At 49.8% G+C, this 13,880-nt stretch overlaps 3 protein-coding genes and 1 pseudogene across 3 annotated transcripts; 2 read left to right on the top strand and 2 right to left on the bottom strand.

The window, feature by feature from the left end:
• Positions 1–282: 282 nt before the first annotated feature.
• Positions 283–1,956, bottom strand: LOC139104346 (uncharacterized). Its single transcript, XM_070659771.1, has one exon. The coding sequence runs from the start codon at positions 1,954–1,956 to the stop codon at positions 283–285; it is 1,674 nt and encodes a 557-aa protein (XP_070515872.1).
• A 3,049-nt stretch (positions 1,957–5,005) lies between these two features.
• LOC139104345 (uncharacterized) lies at positions 5,006–7,461 on the bottom strand (annotated as a pseudogene).
• A 2,155-nt stretch (positions 7,462–9,616) lies between these two features.
• LOC139104344 (uncharacterized) lies at positions 9,617–11,443 on the top strand. Its single transcript, XM_070659770.1, has one exon. The coding sequence runs from the start codon at positions 9,617–9,619 to the stop codon at positions 11,441–11,443; it is 1,827 nt and encodes a 608-aa protein (XP_070515871.1).
• A 191-nt stretch (positions 11,444–11,634) lies between these two features.
• LOC139104343 (uncharacterized) lies at positions 11,635–13,347 on the top strand. Its single transcript, XM_070659768.1, has one exon. The coding sequence runs from the start codon at positions 11,635–11,637 to the stop codon at positions 13,345–13,347; it is 1,713 nt and encodes a 570-aa protein (XP_070515869.1).
• The last annotated feature ends 533 nt before the right edge of the window (positions 13,348–13,880 follow it).

The following is a 13,880-nucleotide window of genomic DNA, read 5'->3' as shown; positions in this document are numbered from 1 at the left end:
TTGCTCCGGTATCTCCGCAGGGGGGAGGTTTATTTTATTTTTCGGCCACTGGCTCTCGCTCGCACGCAAAAATGTCGGACCGCTCCACCATATCGACGCGTCTGCTAGCTCCCCGACGTTCGCTCCACGCGATAAAATATCCGCTGGATTTTGTGCCGAAGGCACGTGCCGCCAGCTGTCAACTCGAGTCACGCGCTGGATCTCGCCGACGCGGTTCGCGACGAACGACTTCCACCTCCGCGACGTCGACGAAATCCACTGCAACGCGATGGTGGAGTCCGATCACAAAACTATTCTTTCTTTCTTAAACTCTAGTGCTTCGCGCGTTTTTTCTACTAATTTCGCCAGGAGTAATGCCGCGCTAAGTTCGAGTTGCGGCAACGACACGGCCCTAACCGGCGCGACACGCGATTTTGCCGTTAACAATGTGATACGGTGCTGTCCGTCCGCCGTGCTCGTCCGCACGTATAGGCACGCACCGTACGCGCGCTCGCTCGCGTCGCAAAATCCATGCAATTGTACTTCACGTGCACTCGCGGCGCCCACCCACCGCGGAACTCGCATCCCCTTTAATTGAGGCAATCGCTCTCGGAATTCCGTCCACCGTCGATGGAGATCCGGCGGCAGTGTCTCGTCCCACTCGATTTTCGTCTGCCAGGTTTCTTGCAGGATTAATTTTGCCTGTACTATTAATGGCCCTAATATTCCGAGCGGATCAAATAACCTGGCAATCTCTGCGAGAACCGCGCGCTTCGTAACCCGTCCCCCTTGTGCCTCGTCGGTCGGCTCAATCGCGAATTCATCCGTCACCGGATCCCACCGGATTCCCAAGATTCTACACTCTCCGTTGTCCGCCAGCGACGATATCCCGTCACCCGGCAATCCGTCGCGCGGTAGCAGCGCCTCGTGATTCGCCATCCACTTGCTTAATTCGAGCCTGCCTCGCTTCAAAATCTCTCCGATCTGATCACGGACGCGCGTCGCTTCGATCAATGTATTCGCGCCAGTTAGCAGATCGTCGACGTAAAAGTCTCGCAGCATGTGTTTCGATCCGACCGGCCACTCTCCGACGTGCCGTTCCGCCAGGTGCTGCAGGCACCGGGTCGCCAGAAACGGCGCCGACGTCGTCCCATAAGTCACCGTGAGCAACTCATACGTTTGCAGCGGATCGTTCGGAGATTCACGCCACACAATGCGTTGTAGATGCGTTTGTGAGGCGTGCACGCGTATCTGTCGGTACATCTTGACCACGTCCGCCGAAAAGACGTATCGCCAGAGTCGGAACCGAATTAATATCGATGTCAATTCCTGTTGTATCGTCGGTCCCTTTAGAAAGGCGTCGTTCAGCGAGTTTCCCTTACTTGTTTTGCAAGACGCGTCGAATACAACTCGCAATTTGGCTCCCGCGTTACCGCCCTTGCACACGCCGTGATGCGGCAAGTATACAGCGCCCGGTTTGTCAATTTCGCGGGATTTTATTATGCGCATATGCCCGAGGTTTGCATACTCGGTCATGAATCTGACGTATGCCTGCCTGAACTGCCCGTCTCGCGCCATTCGCTTCTCTAAGTTGCAAAATCGCCTGATGGCGATATCCCGCGAACTCCCCAGTGACGCAAGCGCGCCCGCCCTCACCGGAAGTTGGACGGTATATCTTCCGGACTCGTCGGTTTCCACCGTGTTCATGAAATGCTTCTCGCATTCTACCTCGGTCGCCAATTCACACCGGGTCTCGGTAACCTCCTCGAGTTCCCAAAATTTGCTTAGGCTGTCATGCAGCTCCGCGTTGTTCACCGACGCGTGCAACGCGCAGACCCCCGGAGACTCTCGCGCGTCGCCTAAACGCCCGGCCAGCACCCACCCCATCCGCGTCCGTTGAAGCGTTGAATGTTCATGCGTGGCCCGCACTTGCCCCACGCATAACATTTGCCAAAACAGCTCGGCGCCGATTAGCATATCAATGTCGGCGGATTTGAAAAACTGCGAGTCCGCCAATTGAATGCCCGTCGGAATTCTGACGGCATCGCGCCGCAGTGTTATGGCAGGTATTCGACCGGTAATACGCTCGGTTACGACGCATTCTATCTCCGCGCTAAAGGAGCTGGTGCGCGATCTAATTTTCACCCGAGTTACATGTGTGGATCGCGTCGTTAATTTTCCGACACCCGTGATAGCCAAGTTTACCGGCCGTAAGCGTAAACACAGAGCTCTCGCGGCTTCGCTCGTGATAAAATTAGCCTGCGATCCCGAGTCTAGAAGCGCTCGAATTGGCCGTCGCGTGTTGTTCTTGTCGAACACATATATTAACGCGGTGGACAGAAAAACGCTCGTCGTACCTCTGTCGCGTCCACCGCGCGCCACCAGAACGGTAGAATCGCCCTACGCCGCCCCAGATACAATCGTCGACTCCCCGCGGCCCCCCGCGGTCCCATCGGCCCCGCCGGTCGCGCCCCGACTCAGATGCAGCAACGAGTTGTGCTTTCCCCCGCACTTTCTGCAGGCGCCCGAAAGACATTGCGCGGCTCTATGGGCCGCGGAACGGAGACAGTTCAGGCAGAGCTGTCTTTTTCTAATTTCCGCGATGCACTGACCCACGGTCAGACCGGAGAAACTTTGGCAGGCATATACCGAATGCTCGCCTCCGCAATAGGAGCATCCGTCCCGGCTTGTTGTCGCGTGTAACGCTTGGCGTCGACCCTCACCGCGCGCGGACGGGCGCGCGTCCCCGCGCTTCTGGGTGATCGCGTCCTTCCTCGGCATCGCCTCCAGCATCCTACCGCGTTGCGCCAGGAATTCCGTAAATTCCTTTACTGTGGGCAGCGACGAATCCGCCAATGACGCATGCCACGCCCTAAGTGTCACGCTGTCTAATTTCGCGCTCATCAAATATACGATTACATCGTCCCATTTGTCCGAATCGCGATCCAATGCCTTTAAAGCTCGCAAGTGACGCGACAAGCCGTCGCATAGCTGTCTGATTTCGTTCGCGCCTTCCCTTTATATTTGTGGGAGATCCATCATCGCCTTAATATGCGTATATACAATGACGCGTTTATTGTCGTATCTCTCGCGAAGGATCTCCCAAGCTAATTCATAATTGGTGTCCGATACTTCCAACGCATCTACAATGCCCCTTGCTTCTCCCGACAACGCCGCTCTCAAGTATTGAAATTTTTATACCATCGGAAGCGACGCGTTTTGATGTACAATGTTCATGAAGGTGTCGTGGAACGGGAACCACTCGTCATATTTCCCACTAAACGTCGGCAGATTAATTTTGGGAAGACGGACATTCGACATCGCGCCCACCGCTCCGGAACCGGCTGATCCGCCCTCGCTCAGCGCCGGCGACGCGGAAGGCGGCCCCGAGCCCGAGCCGGCTCCGAACCGTTTTAATATTTGCGATATTCTAGAGCACAGGCTATAGTATGCGTCCTCAAAAACCTCGCAATCTCGCCCCTCGCGTTCATCAAGATCCTCAATTCGCATTTGTAGGGCATTGTATTCGTCCCAATGTACATTCAACCTCTTACGACGCTCCTCTAATTGAAACTGGACGTCGTCGTCCAGGGTTCCGATGCCACTCACATAATTTTCTATGCGCGTACTCGCTCCTTTCACCGTTCCACGACGCCTTTTATATTGCGCTAATGCGCTCGCGTTTGCCGCACTCAACCCCGGCTCGCCCGCGGATGCACCGGATCCGCCGCCGGTCGACCCTTCGGTCGTCGACATTATTTAAATGATATTAATGAACCCTTACCGCCTATCGCTCGCTAAATTTTCCTTGATTCTCGCGTATGATTTTCGCGTCGACAACTCTACTCCGCGGAGTTGCCACGCTTACAATTTCGAAAGTTTTAACAATAAGGTTGGTGCTGAACTCTGTGCAACTTACCGCTTCGTCGTTGTCCAGCTCAGTTGGTGACCTTTCGGAATCCTCTTCGACGATGGCCTCCGGTTCTCCCGGCGTGTCCTTGGTCCACACGGATCCACCCCAGCAATCTCGATCGCCTTCCCGGATAGCTATCCGGCTCGAAGGACCATTTTCATGTTTGAGACGGAACGGCGATGGTTTTATGCCAATGTATGGAAGGATGGTGCCAAACGATTTGGCTAAATAAATACACCTCGTCTCATGGGAATTGTACGTTCCGTTTTATTCCTCTCAATAATAACAGAGAGATTGGCGCAACCGTGATTCGTGAAATGATGGCCCGTCGTAGATGACCGCGCGCGGAGACCAAAACCGCCTCGTTTTACAAATAGCGTTTTAATTGTACCAAACTGATGTTAGATTATCGCGAGAAACAAGACGTCTGATCTTACCGCTCTCCGCTACATTTTATATTAGAGTCCCCCCTTGTCGCACTCCTCATCTCGCCGCTATTTTGAATTTCGCGTTTTCTCAAAGTTTCTGTAGAAGGTTATACGCGTCTTACAAACATGGATATTTATTTTTCGACAGGCATCGAGTCTCTGTTAGATGCTGCGTTACCTCTGTTTTTGACTTTCAATTTTATCGCTATTCGGTTTATAAATTTAACTCCGCGGTCGCCAACATGCAATAATGTGATGCAAAACGCATAGTATTAATAAGACTGCGTAAATTAATTTTGTTGTGTGCAATAATGTGATGCAAAACGCATAGTATTAATAAGACTGCGTAAATTAATTTTGTTGTGTGCAATAATGTGATGCAAAACACATTGTATTAATAAGATTGCGTAAATTAATTTTGTTGTGTGCAATAATGTGGTGAAAAACAGATTGTATTAGTAAGACTGCATAAATTTTGTGTTATACAAATTACTGTTTTATTTTTAAACATATTTCACAATTACAATCGTTTACATACATATATATTTATATTTTTTTTACAACTTAATACATATACATTTATAAATTATATAAGAATTATAAATAACGCACAGAAATAATATAAAATAAAAATAAAATTCTTCTTTTTGTTCTTTTTTTTTTATTTAATAACATATTGCATGTCTTACGAAGGAATATTAATCTTATAACCTTTTAATGCTTTATCAAATTGCCAGTCAACTGCCCCACTGTCATAAAATATTCTCGTAGTGTGTCTCGCTGAGCACTTGAACTGAAAGTAGCTCGATTTGAGCTAACTTGATTAAAATGCACAATGTGTGATCCCAATTCTTCTCCATTGCGCCATTGTCCTGGAATAACAATGCCACGATCTTCCTGGTCCACAAAATATGGTGGACAATACTTATATTTATTAGAGGACATAATATAGTTGTGCAAAACAACAACGGCAAGCACAATTTTATGGGCAGTTTTTTCCTTGCATTGAATAGATCTCCTTAAAATTCTCCATCGAGAAACCAAAATTCCAAAAGCATTTTCAATAGTTTGTCTTGCTCTGGATAAGCGATAATTAAAAATTCGATGTGAATCACTAATCAAGGATTTTTTTGGATATGGTCTCATGAGATATTTTTTAAGTGGAAATGCTTCGTCTCCTATCAAAGTACAGGGCAACAAAATTGTTGTACCAGGTAATAATTTTGAAGGTGGAATGTCTGCTGTATCACATTCCAAACTTTGACCGAAATTACTGTTTGCCCAAATTCCACCATCACTGTTAGAGCCTATAAAACACAATTTCAATTAATTATTGCATTCAATACATAAGAAGACATGCTTGAAATGCATATTACAAATATTTGTTACCATAGTTACCAACATCAATCCATATAAATTTATAATTGGCATCACAAATTGCTATCAGTACAAAACTAAAAAATCTTTTATAATTATAATGTAAAGAATTGCTGTTTGGTGGAGTTTGAATGCTGATATGCTTTCCATCCAGTGCACCTATGCAATTAGGAAAATTCCATTTGTTCCAAAATTCATCGATTACCTTTACCCATATCTTTTGCGAAGGTTTCGGTAAATATTGTGCATTAAGTGCTTGCCAGATTGCATTGCATGTTTCATGTATAATTTTGTGTACAGTTGATTTGCCAATTCGGAACACCCATGATTTTGATCTGGCACTATCACTATGAGCAAGAAATCTGGAACAATATAAAAATACTATTCAACAAATATTCAATAATATAAGTCAAATTAATTCAAAAAAATTGTAATACGTTACTTCATTTACTTACAAAAGAGTCATGGCTACTCGTTCATTCACTGAAATAGGTGTTCGTATACTTCTTTTCGTGAGCAAAGGCCTAACGAGATGGCATAAATGATCATATTGGGCAGGTGTCATTCGTGTCATATTAAAGAATTCTTCATGATCTGTCTCGTACGCTTCTTTGAACTGATTATTAAAAAATCCCAAATTACTTCTGGTTCTATTTATGGGTCTTACCCACCATCTCCTTTTACACCTTTTTTTTCTTAGGTATAAATATATTGATGTTAAGTGAATATATACACTTAATAATAAACTATTACAAAAAGTAGCACGCAAATCCATATTTTTAACCAACAGATAATCAACGAGTTCTTCATAAATTCGGTTTGCGCCATTCGCGATACAGAAATAACCTTTCACTATCATGCACACATGCGCGAAAGTTCTGTTTTCTGATTGGTTATTATTAACGACTTGTAACAAGCTATTGTAGACAAGCATCATCACATACGACTCTGCGACTTCAAGACTACGACCTAAGTAAACTTCACTACGACCGCATTGTAAACGAGGAATTACAAGTACGTTGCGGGATTAGTTTTCCGCACTTTGATGATTTTAAACACTTCGGTAGTCCAATTCGGTGTATAACCTTTTTCAAATAATGTTTTAAACTTGCTTATGCGTACCAAATCATCCACCTTAAATCGCGCTTGAGCTGCGATCTTTATACGGCTGTACACCGTTGCCAAGAGTTTGTTCGCGTTTTCTGGAGTAACGTCGACAGGCCGCATGCCGATAGTTCGATGTCTTCGCATGTTATAATTCAAAACAAGCTGTTGCAGTGAATCGATCCATTTATAATTTCCATTGAGCGTAAATATTTTCCACATATCATTTTTATGCGTTCGGTTAAACCGCTCGACAACTGACGCTTTCATTATGGAGTATGTGGAATAGTGATTAATACCATATTTCTTTAACAAATTCTGCACATTTCCATTATAAAATTCTTTACCCTTGTCAGTTTGAAAATTATTTGGGCATCTTGCATTATCTCGAAGTATCTTTGCAATCACCATGGCAACTTCGATACCGCTCTTCGTCTTCAATGGCATTGCCCATGCGTGCTTACTCAGCACATCGATAATTGTTAGTATGTAGTAGTAGCCTTTGTTGACATGTGTATATGGGCGCATCTCAACCAAATCAGCTTTCCATAAGTCATCATATCCATGCACTATGACATGCCTCCGAGAAAAATTTCTTCTTGCTGGAGTATGCAATTCGTTTATCAACTGCCGCTTCTCAGAGCTTATTTTTTCAGACATGTTAGAGCTTTGAGATTCACTGCACTATTAATTCTGCGATAATGATAACGGTGACGGCGACGGCGACGGCGACGGCAGCGGCAGCTGTTTAATTCTGTTCACCGCGAATAAATTTATTACGAAGCGTGTTTACCACAACCTGCAGACTACTCTGTAGTATTTCTATTTTCTTATTCAGCTCATCTAGTTGATCTTTTAAAATGCTAACATTCTGTTGAACATATCGCTTATTGGTTGCATCGATATCATCCGTAGGTTCCGCCACACGTATAATTTTACGCGATCTCGCATCATAATCGGCGGATATTGTACAAAAAGCGTTATCACAAACAAAATTTCTAACTAATGCATTATATTGATAATAATCGACACCACTTCCTTCTCCTTCTCCACCAAGCAATGCTCCAAACTTGTTGATCGGCATTTCAATGTTAAATGAATGAATTACATATGCATACTTCAATTTATGATAAGTCCAGCCTCGCGAAGTTATTCGATAATTGATAAAATCTCAATATCGTGAGCGTTATGGCCTGCATTACGTGAAGCTTCGAGTAATCGAAGTCGATCCACAAGCTCGTTTGGATCGTTCCAATGAATGTAATCAATTTTGTTATCATTTAATATCACAGTGCTTGGTATGCCTTGTCCAACTTTTTTATCCAATAATGGAGCGATTATACTTTTGTACTTGTGACCTTTGTTACTCTTTACTTGATTTTACTCACTGTAATCGAGTTTATAAGCGTTTGTTGACAAAAGTATACTTTTATAATACTGTTTATCAATATCCGTGTAACTGCTTTCATTGGGAAATTTCATAAAAATTAATTCGTAAAGTCCTACCGTCCCAGAATACTTTTTACCATCTATGAATATATCATCGTTTTTATCCAACTCAATACGTTTGCTACCAATCATGGTTCCACTATCGTTGAAATATACTCCATAAACACTATCGATGTTAACAGATTTTTTGCCACTCAGTACAGCACCTAGATATTTCTGTCCTAATGATCCATAATGAGTCTGAAGAATTTTTCAACCATCAGTTGTTTGACTCTGTTGTTGAATAGATGTTACCAGCTGTTCAGTATCCACGGACTTAAACATTTCATCGATGGAATTAGCGTGTGAAAATTTATGTGATAAATTTCGCTGACCTGCAGTTTTAGATGTCTCATTTAATGTATGTAGATCGGTGTTTGATCGTTTCAACATTGAAGATGTTGCGTTTACACGTTTCGGAGTTGATGTCGTTATTGAAGATGTTGCGTTTACACGTTTCCGTTTTAGTGCCGATCTGTTATATTATTTTTCTTCAGATAATGATATCGGAGACGGGGAGATTGACCGCTTATGTTTTGGTGTCGACACTTCTTCTTCTCCAGAGTAATACAGTTCATTCTTCGGTATAACTGATTCGGCTTCGTTGTTTACAACGGTGTTTTCCACAATTTGTTTCAAAGGTTCGACAATGGGTTTTGTTCGGAACGAAATTAAACGCGCTTATTTATCGTCTCTGTACACCTGTGCGAGAGATCCGCGGTGGCTCGCTTTGTTGTCGAGCTTCGGCACCGAGCGAATATTTAGATCGCTTCGGCCGCCCTTGATCGAGTTATCGCCGGATCGCTCCGGTTTTGGCGAGAATCTTGTTGTCAAGACGGAGCGGTCTGGCGGCCGACCCTGGGCGGCCCGGCGAGCGGAGAGGGTCTCTCGATCGGGAAGAATCTCCCGATCGATCGACGGTCCCGTCAGTCGCACTAGTACTCGCGAAAGATCCAGATAATCGTAGCTTGCGTTGTTATCCGTTTGAACTTTCGTTTTCAACTTAGGCTGTCGCTTGCAGCAAAAGAATACGACGCGAATCCGTCGCGTATCGCATGTCAAAAAACCTACTGTAAATAGTCTCGTTGTAAATAGATCGTGCTCGTCCAAATTTAGATTTACATTTATTGAAATCCCGACTCATTCTCCGTTTCTTGCGGCCGCCAAAAAAAGGGTGGAAATCGCTTGTTTCTTCGGAGAAAGGCATTATTAATTCGCGGAAAGACTGCGCCGATTTCTAGTATTGAACATTGGTCCTTCGAGCCGGATCCGAGAACGTGAATTAGCGACTGTGCGCAGTGCCGTGTGTTAGCAAAAGAGAAAGAGAATGAGCTTGGAGCTCGACGGTCTCGTTCGCGCCCAGGGCGAACTGCTTGGGCGGATTAGTCGGGCCTACGACAATCTGCGGAAGGCGGGCGCGGCTAAGACGACGCTCGGGTTGTTGAAGGCGCGTCTGAGTGGCCTTGAAAGCAACTGGTCAAAATTCGAGGCCAACCATCAAAAGATCCTCAGTTCTATAAAAAAGGACGAGGATCTCGACTATCTCAAGCAAGGAACATTAGCGACCGCCGAGGAAGCGTTCCTAGACCAGAGAGCAATCTTCTTGGATCTTTTGCGATCCTACAAGGCCAAGGAGAAGGAGACGGGAACAAAGGAGACGGAAGGGGCTAAAGCAGCATGCCGAGCGGCGCGAACGCAAATCCAGGTGCCGACCTTCTCCGGAAGGTATGAGGATTGGCCAGCTTTCCGGGACCTGTTTTCTTCGGTCGTCATCCACGATAAAACGTTGTCGCCAGTGGAGCGGCTCCACTTCTTGAAGACGTCTCTGAAGGGTGAGGCCGAATTACTAATCCGTCACGTTCCGGTGACGAACGCGAACTTTGAACGGTCGTGGAAGCTTGTCACGGACTATTACGACAAGCCCCGTCATCTCGTCCGCGCGTATCTCGACAACTTTCTAGCCGTGCCTAAACTGAAACGCGAATCAGCTGAGGATCTCCGCCAGCTATTCCACACGCTGCGTTCGACCGTAAATTCACTCGAGAGTATTGGCCGGCCTATTTCGAGTAGCGAGGATTTGTTCGTGCACCTCGCCGTCAATTTGCTCGATCCGCAGACGCGCCGTGAGTGGGAACAAACAATCAACGAATCCAACACGCCGCCGGAGTACGCGACTCTGGAAACGTTTTTAGAACGCTGTCTCCACACGCTGGAGGCAGTCGCCGTGACTAAAAACGAGAGCGCGATATCGCGACCGGCCGGCGCCGCGGCCAAGCAAACGCGAAACCACGCTGCTCGAAAAACGGAAGCTAAGCCGGAGAAAAAATCGGGCCGCTGCGCGCTCTGCACCCGGGATCACTTCCTTCTTTTCTGCGAGGAGTACCGGAGGAAGAGCCCTGCCGAGAAACTGGCTGTGGTCCGCGATCGCAAGCTGTGCCTAAATTGCCTCGGGCAGCACCAAGTCTCGGCGTGCGAGTCGAAAAAGAATTGCGCGGCGTGCGGCTCGCGCCACCATTCGAGCGTTCACGACGTGTGTCGCGTAGAGGAGGCGTGCGTCACGAGTCAAGCGGCGGGCGGTTCGCGCGCGCGAGTATCCGCCGTATTGTTGGCAACCGCGCGGGTTTTGGTGACCGATCGCTTCGGTAAGCAGCACCTTGTTCGCGCTCTGATCGACCAGGGCTCCGAGTGCTCCATGATTTCGGAGCGGCTCGCGCAGCGGCTGAGAGTAGAGCGAGCTCCCGCCGCCGTCTCGGTCTTCGGTATCGGTGGCAGCAAGGCAGCGATGTCGCATTCCTGCGTGCAGATCTCCGTCTCCCGACGCACGAACGGCCCTGCTCTGCGCGTGAAGGCCTTCGTACTTCCCCGGTTGACGGCTTACGCCGGGAAGCTGGATTCGCCTGTCGGACCGTGGCCTCATCTTCTCGGATTGGAGCTGGCCGATCCCGAGTACGCCGCCGCGGACGCCGTGGACCTCCTATTCGGCGCGGAGGTATTTGCTTCGATTATTCTGCCGGGTCTGAAGAAAGGTGGCCCGTCGCATCCGGTTGCTCAAAATACAAGCCTCGGCTGGATATTGTCGGGTCAGGTGGGCGATTCGCTGCACGAATCCGCCCCCCGCGCTCCTTTCAATGCCGGATTGACGACGAGCTTATGAGCCTGGTGAGAGGCTTCTGGGCGCAGGAAGAGCTGGGTGCTGCTCGGTTGGCCCCGTCTGCAGAGGATGAATCGTGCGAACGCCACTTTCGCGAGACGCATTCTCGCGCGCCCGACGGCCGGTATCGCGTTCGACTGCCCTTCCGGCTCCCACTGCCCGACTTTTCCGGTACCAGGCGGCTGGCATTGCGGATGCTCGAGCAGACCGAAAGGAAGTTTCGTCGCGATCCGAAGTTTCAAGAAGCTTACCGCGACTTTATGCATCAGTACGAGCACCTGGGGCATATGACCGTCGCGTGCGACGACGCCGAGGCGACGAGCCAGCCGTGTTATCTTCCGCACCACGGCGTGCTGCGGGAATCTAGCGCTACCACGAAGCTGCGGGTGGTTTTCAACGGCTCGGCTCTCGGATCTTCTGCTGGATCCTTGAATCAGTTTCTCATGACTGGTGCGAACCTGCTGCCTGCTCTGGCAGATGTACTTCTGCGGTGGCGACGTCATCGATTCGCCGTGGCGGCGGACATTGAGAAAATGTACCGCCAGATCGACGTCGACTCCCGCGACCGCGACTTTCAGCGGATCCTTTGGAGGGGCAATTCGGAGTCGGAAATTCGCGAATTCCAGCTGAATACCGTGACGTACGGGCTCTCCTGCGCTCCGTTCCTGGCGATTCGCACTCTTCGGCAGCTGGCTGACGACGACGGTACTGCTTGGCCGTTAGCGGCAGCAGCCTTGATCAAGGACACCTACATGGACGATGTCCTCACCGGGGGGCCGACCATCGAGGCCGCCCGGGAAATTCGGTTGCAGCTTACGCTACTCTGCAGGGCGGGCGGATTCCCCCTGCGAAAGTGGTCGGCCAGCGATCCGGCTATTTTGGACGGCATCAGCGACGAGGACCTGCTACGTCGAGAGCCACTTTGGTGGCTCCCTTCCGAGGGGCACCTCACCTTGGGCCTTCGGTGGCTCCCGTGCCGCGATAGCTTCTCCTTCGCCGCTCCGCGGCTGCCTCTGGAGATTATTTCGCGACGTTCCGTGCTGTCGCTCGCGGCACGGATGTTCGATCCGTTGGGCTGGCTGGCTCCCGCCACTTCCTTGGCGAAGATTTGGATCCAGTCGACTTGGCTTTTGGGCATCGATTGGGATGCGCCCCTCCCGGAGGCGCACGCTCTTCGCTGGAGGTCGTACCACTCGGAGATGTCGATCCTGGAGGACATTCGCGTGTCGCGATGGATGGGCTGCGGGGAGGCCGAGACAACGTCAGTCCTCCACGGTTTTGCTGATGCGTCGGAGCGAGCTTTCGCTGCCGTCGTGTACCTGAGGTCCGCGGCCCCCTCCGGCGAGGTCAAGGTTCGGCTGCTCGCAGCCAAGACAAAAGTCGCGCCCCTGAAGCCCGTTACGCTGCCCCGACTTGAACTGTGCGCTTCCGCGCTTCTCGCTAAATTTACCGCCCATTTGCGCGAGGTTTTATGTTTAAGAGAACCTCCGGTCCTCTGGTCAGACTCCACAGTAACGCTGGGCTGGATCCAGGGTCATCCGAGCCAATGGAAAACGTACATCGCCAACAGAGTCAGCGAAATCCAGACGTCGGTCCCTGATGCAATTTGGAGGCACATTCCAGGCCGCGACAATCCGGCGGATTGCGCTTCAAGGGGCCTCCTTCCGGCCGAGCTGCGGGATCACGGGCTTTGGTGGACCGGTCCCTCCTGGCTGTGCCGAGCTTCGGAGGAGTGGCCCGCACCGGGAAGCGCCGCGGAGCCGTCTGACCTGCCAGAGCGTCGGACTCATGCTCACGTATCTCGTGCCGGCGACGCGGGAGCCCCCGAGGACGAGATGTTAACGCGCTTTTCGGATCTGGGGAGACTCTGCCGAGTCACTGCGTGGTGCCTTCGCTGGCGCTCTTGAAAAATGCCGACGACCTTGGAGCCCGCCCGGCTGAGGTTCCTCACCGCCGAGGAGCTCGAAGAGGCCCGACTCCGCTGGATGCGAGCCGTGCAGCGTTCGCACTTCCCCGAGGAGCTTGCGTCGCTGGGGTCCGGCCGGCCGGTGGCGCCCCGCGGAGGGCTCGATAAGCTCAGTCCGTTCCAGGACGAGCGAGGACTGCTGCGGGTGGGCGGCCGCTTGGCGAACTCCGCTCTTCCGTATGATCGCAGGCACCCGGTGATCTTGCCGTGCGATTCCCACTTGACTCGGCTTGTGGTAGAGGCCTGTCATCGCCGCGTCTTGCACGGGGGCGTTCAGTTGACTCTGAGCGCCCTCCGTTTAGAATTCTGGGTTCCTCGGGGGCGATCCTTAGTTAAAAGAGTATTATTTCGTTGCGTGACTTGCGTCCGTTGGCGCGCATCGTCCCCTCAACCGCTGATGGGAAACCTTCCCTCTCCCCGCGTCACCCCTTCGCGTCCCTTCCTCCATACGGGTTTAGATTACGCCGGGCCCGT

Source organism: Cardiocondyla obscurior, linkage group LG07 (assembly GCF_019399895.1).
Source record: "Cardiocondyla obscurior isolate alpha-2009 linkage group LG07, Cobs3.1, whole genome shotgun sequence".
NCBI lineage: Eukaryota > Metazoa > Arthropoda > Insecta > Hymenoptera > Formicidae > Cardiocondyla > Cardiocondyla obscurior.
The sequence above is the reverse complement of the archived record's forward strand: the minus strand, read 5'-3'. Positions and strand labels throughout refer to the sequence as shown.

Excerpts from the sequence above, each read along its gene's own strand:
- LOC139104344 (XM_070659770.1), top strand. The coding sequence starts at position 9,617 with ATGAGCTTGGAGCTCGACGGTCTCGTTCGCGCCCAGGGCGAACTGCTT.
- LOC139104343 (XM_070659768.1), top strand. The coding sequence starts at position 11,635 with ATGCTCGAGCAGACCGAAAGGAAGTTTCGTCGCGATCCGAAGTTTCAA.
- LOC139104346 (XM_070659771.1), bottom strand. The coding sequence starts at position 1,956 with ATGCTAATCGGCGCCGAGCTGTTTTGGCAAATGTTATGCGTGGGGCAA.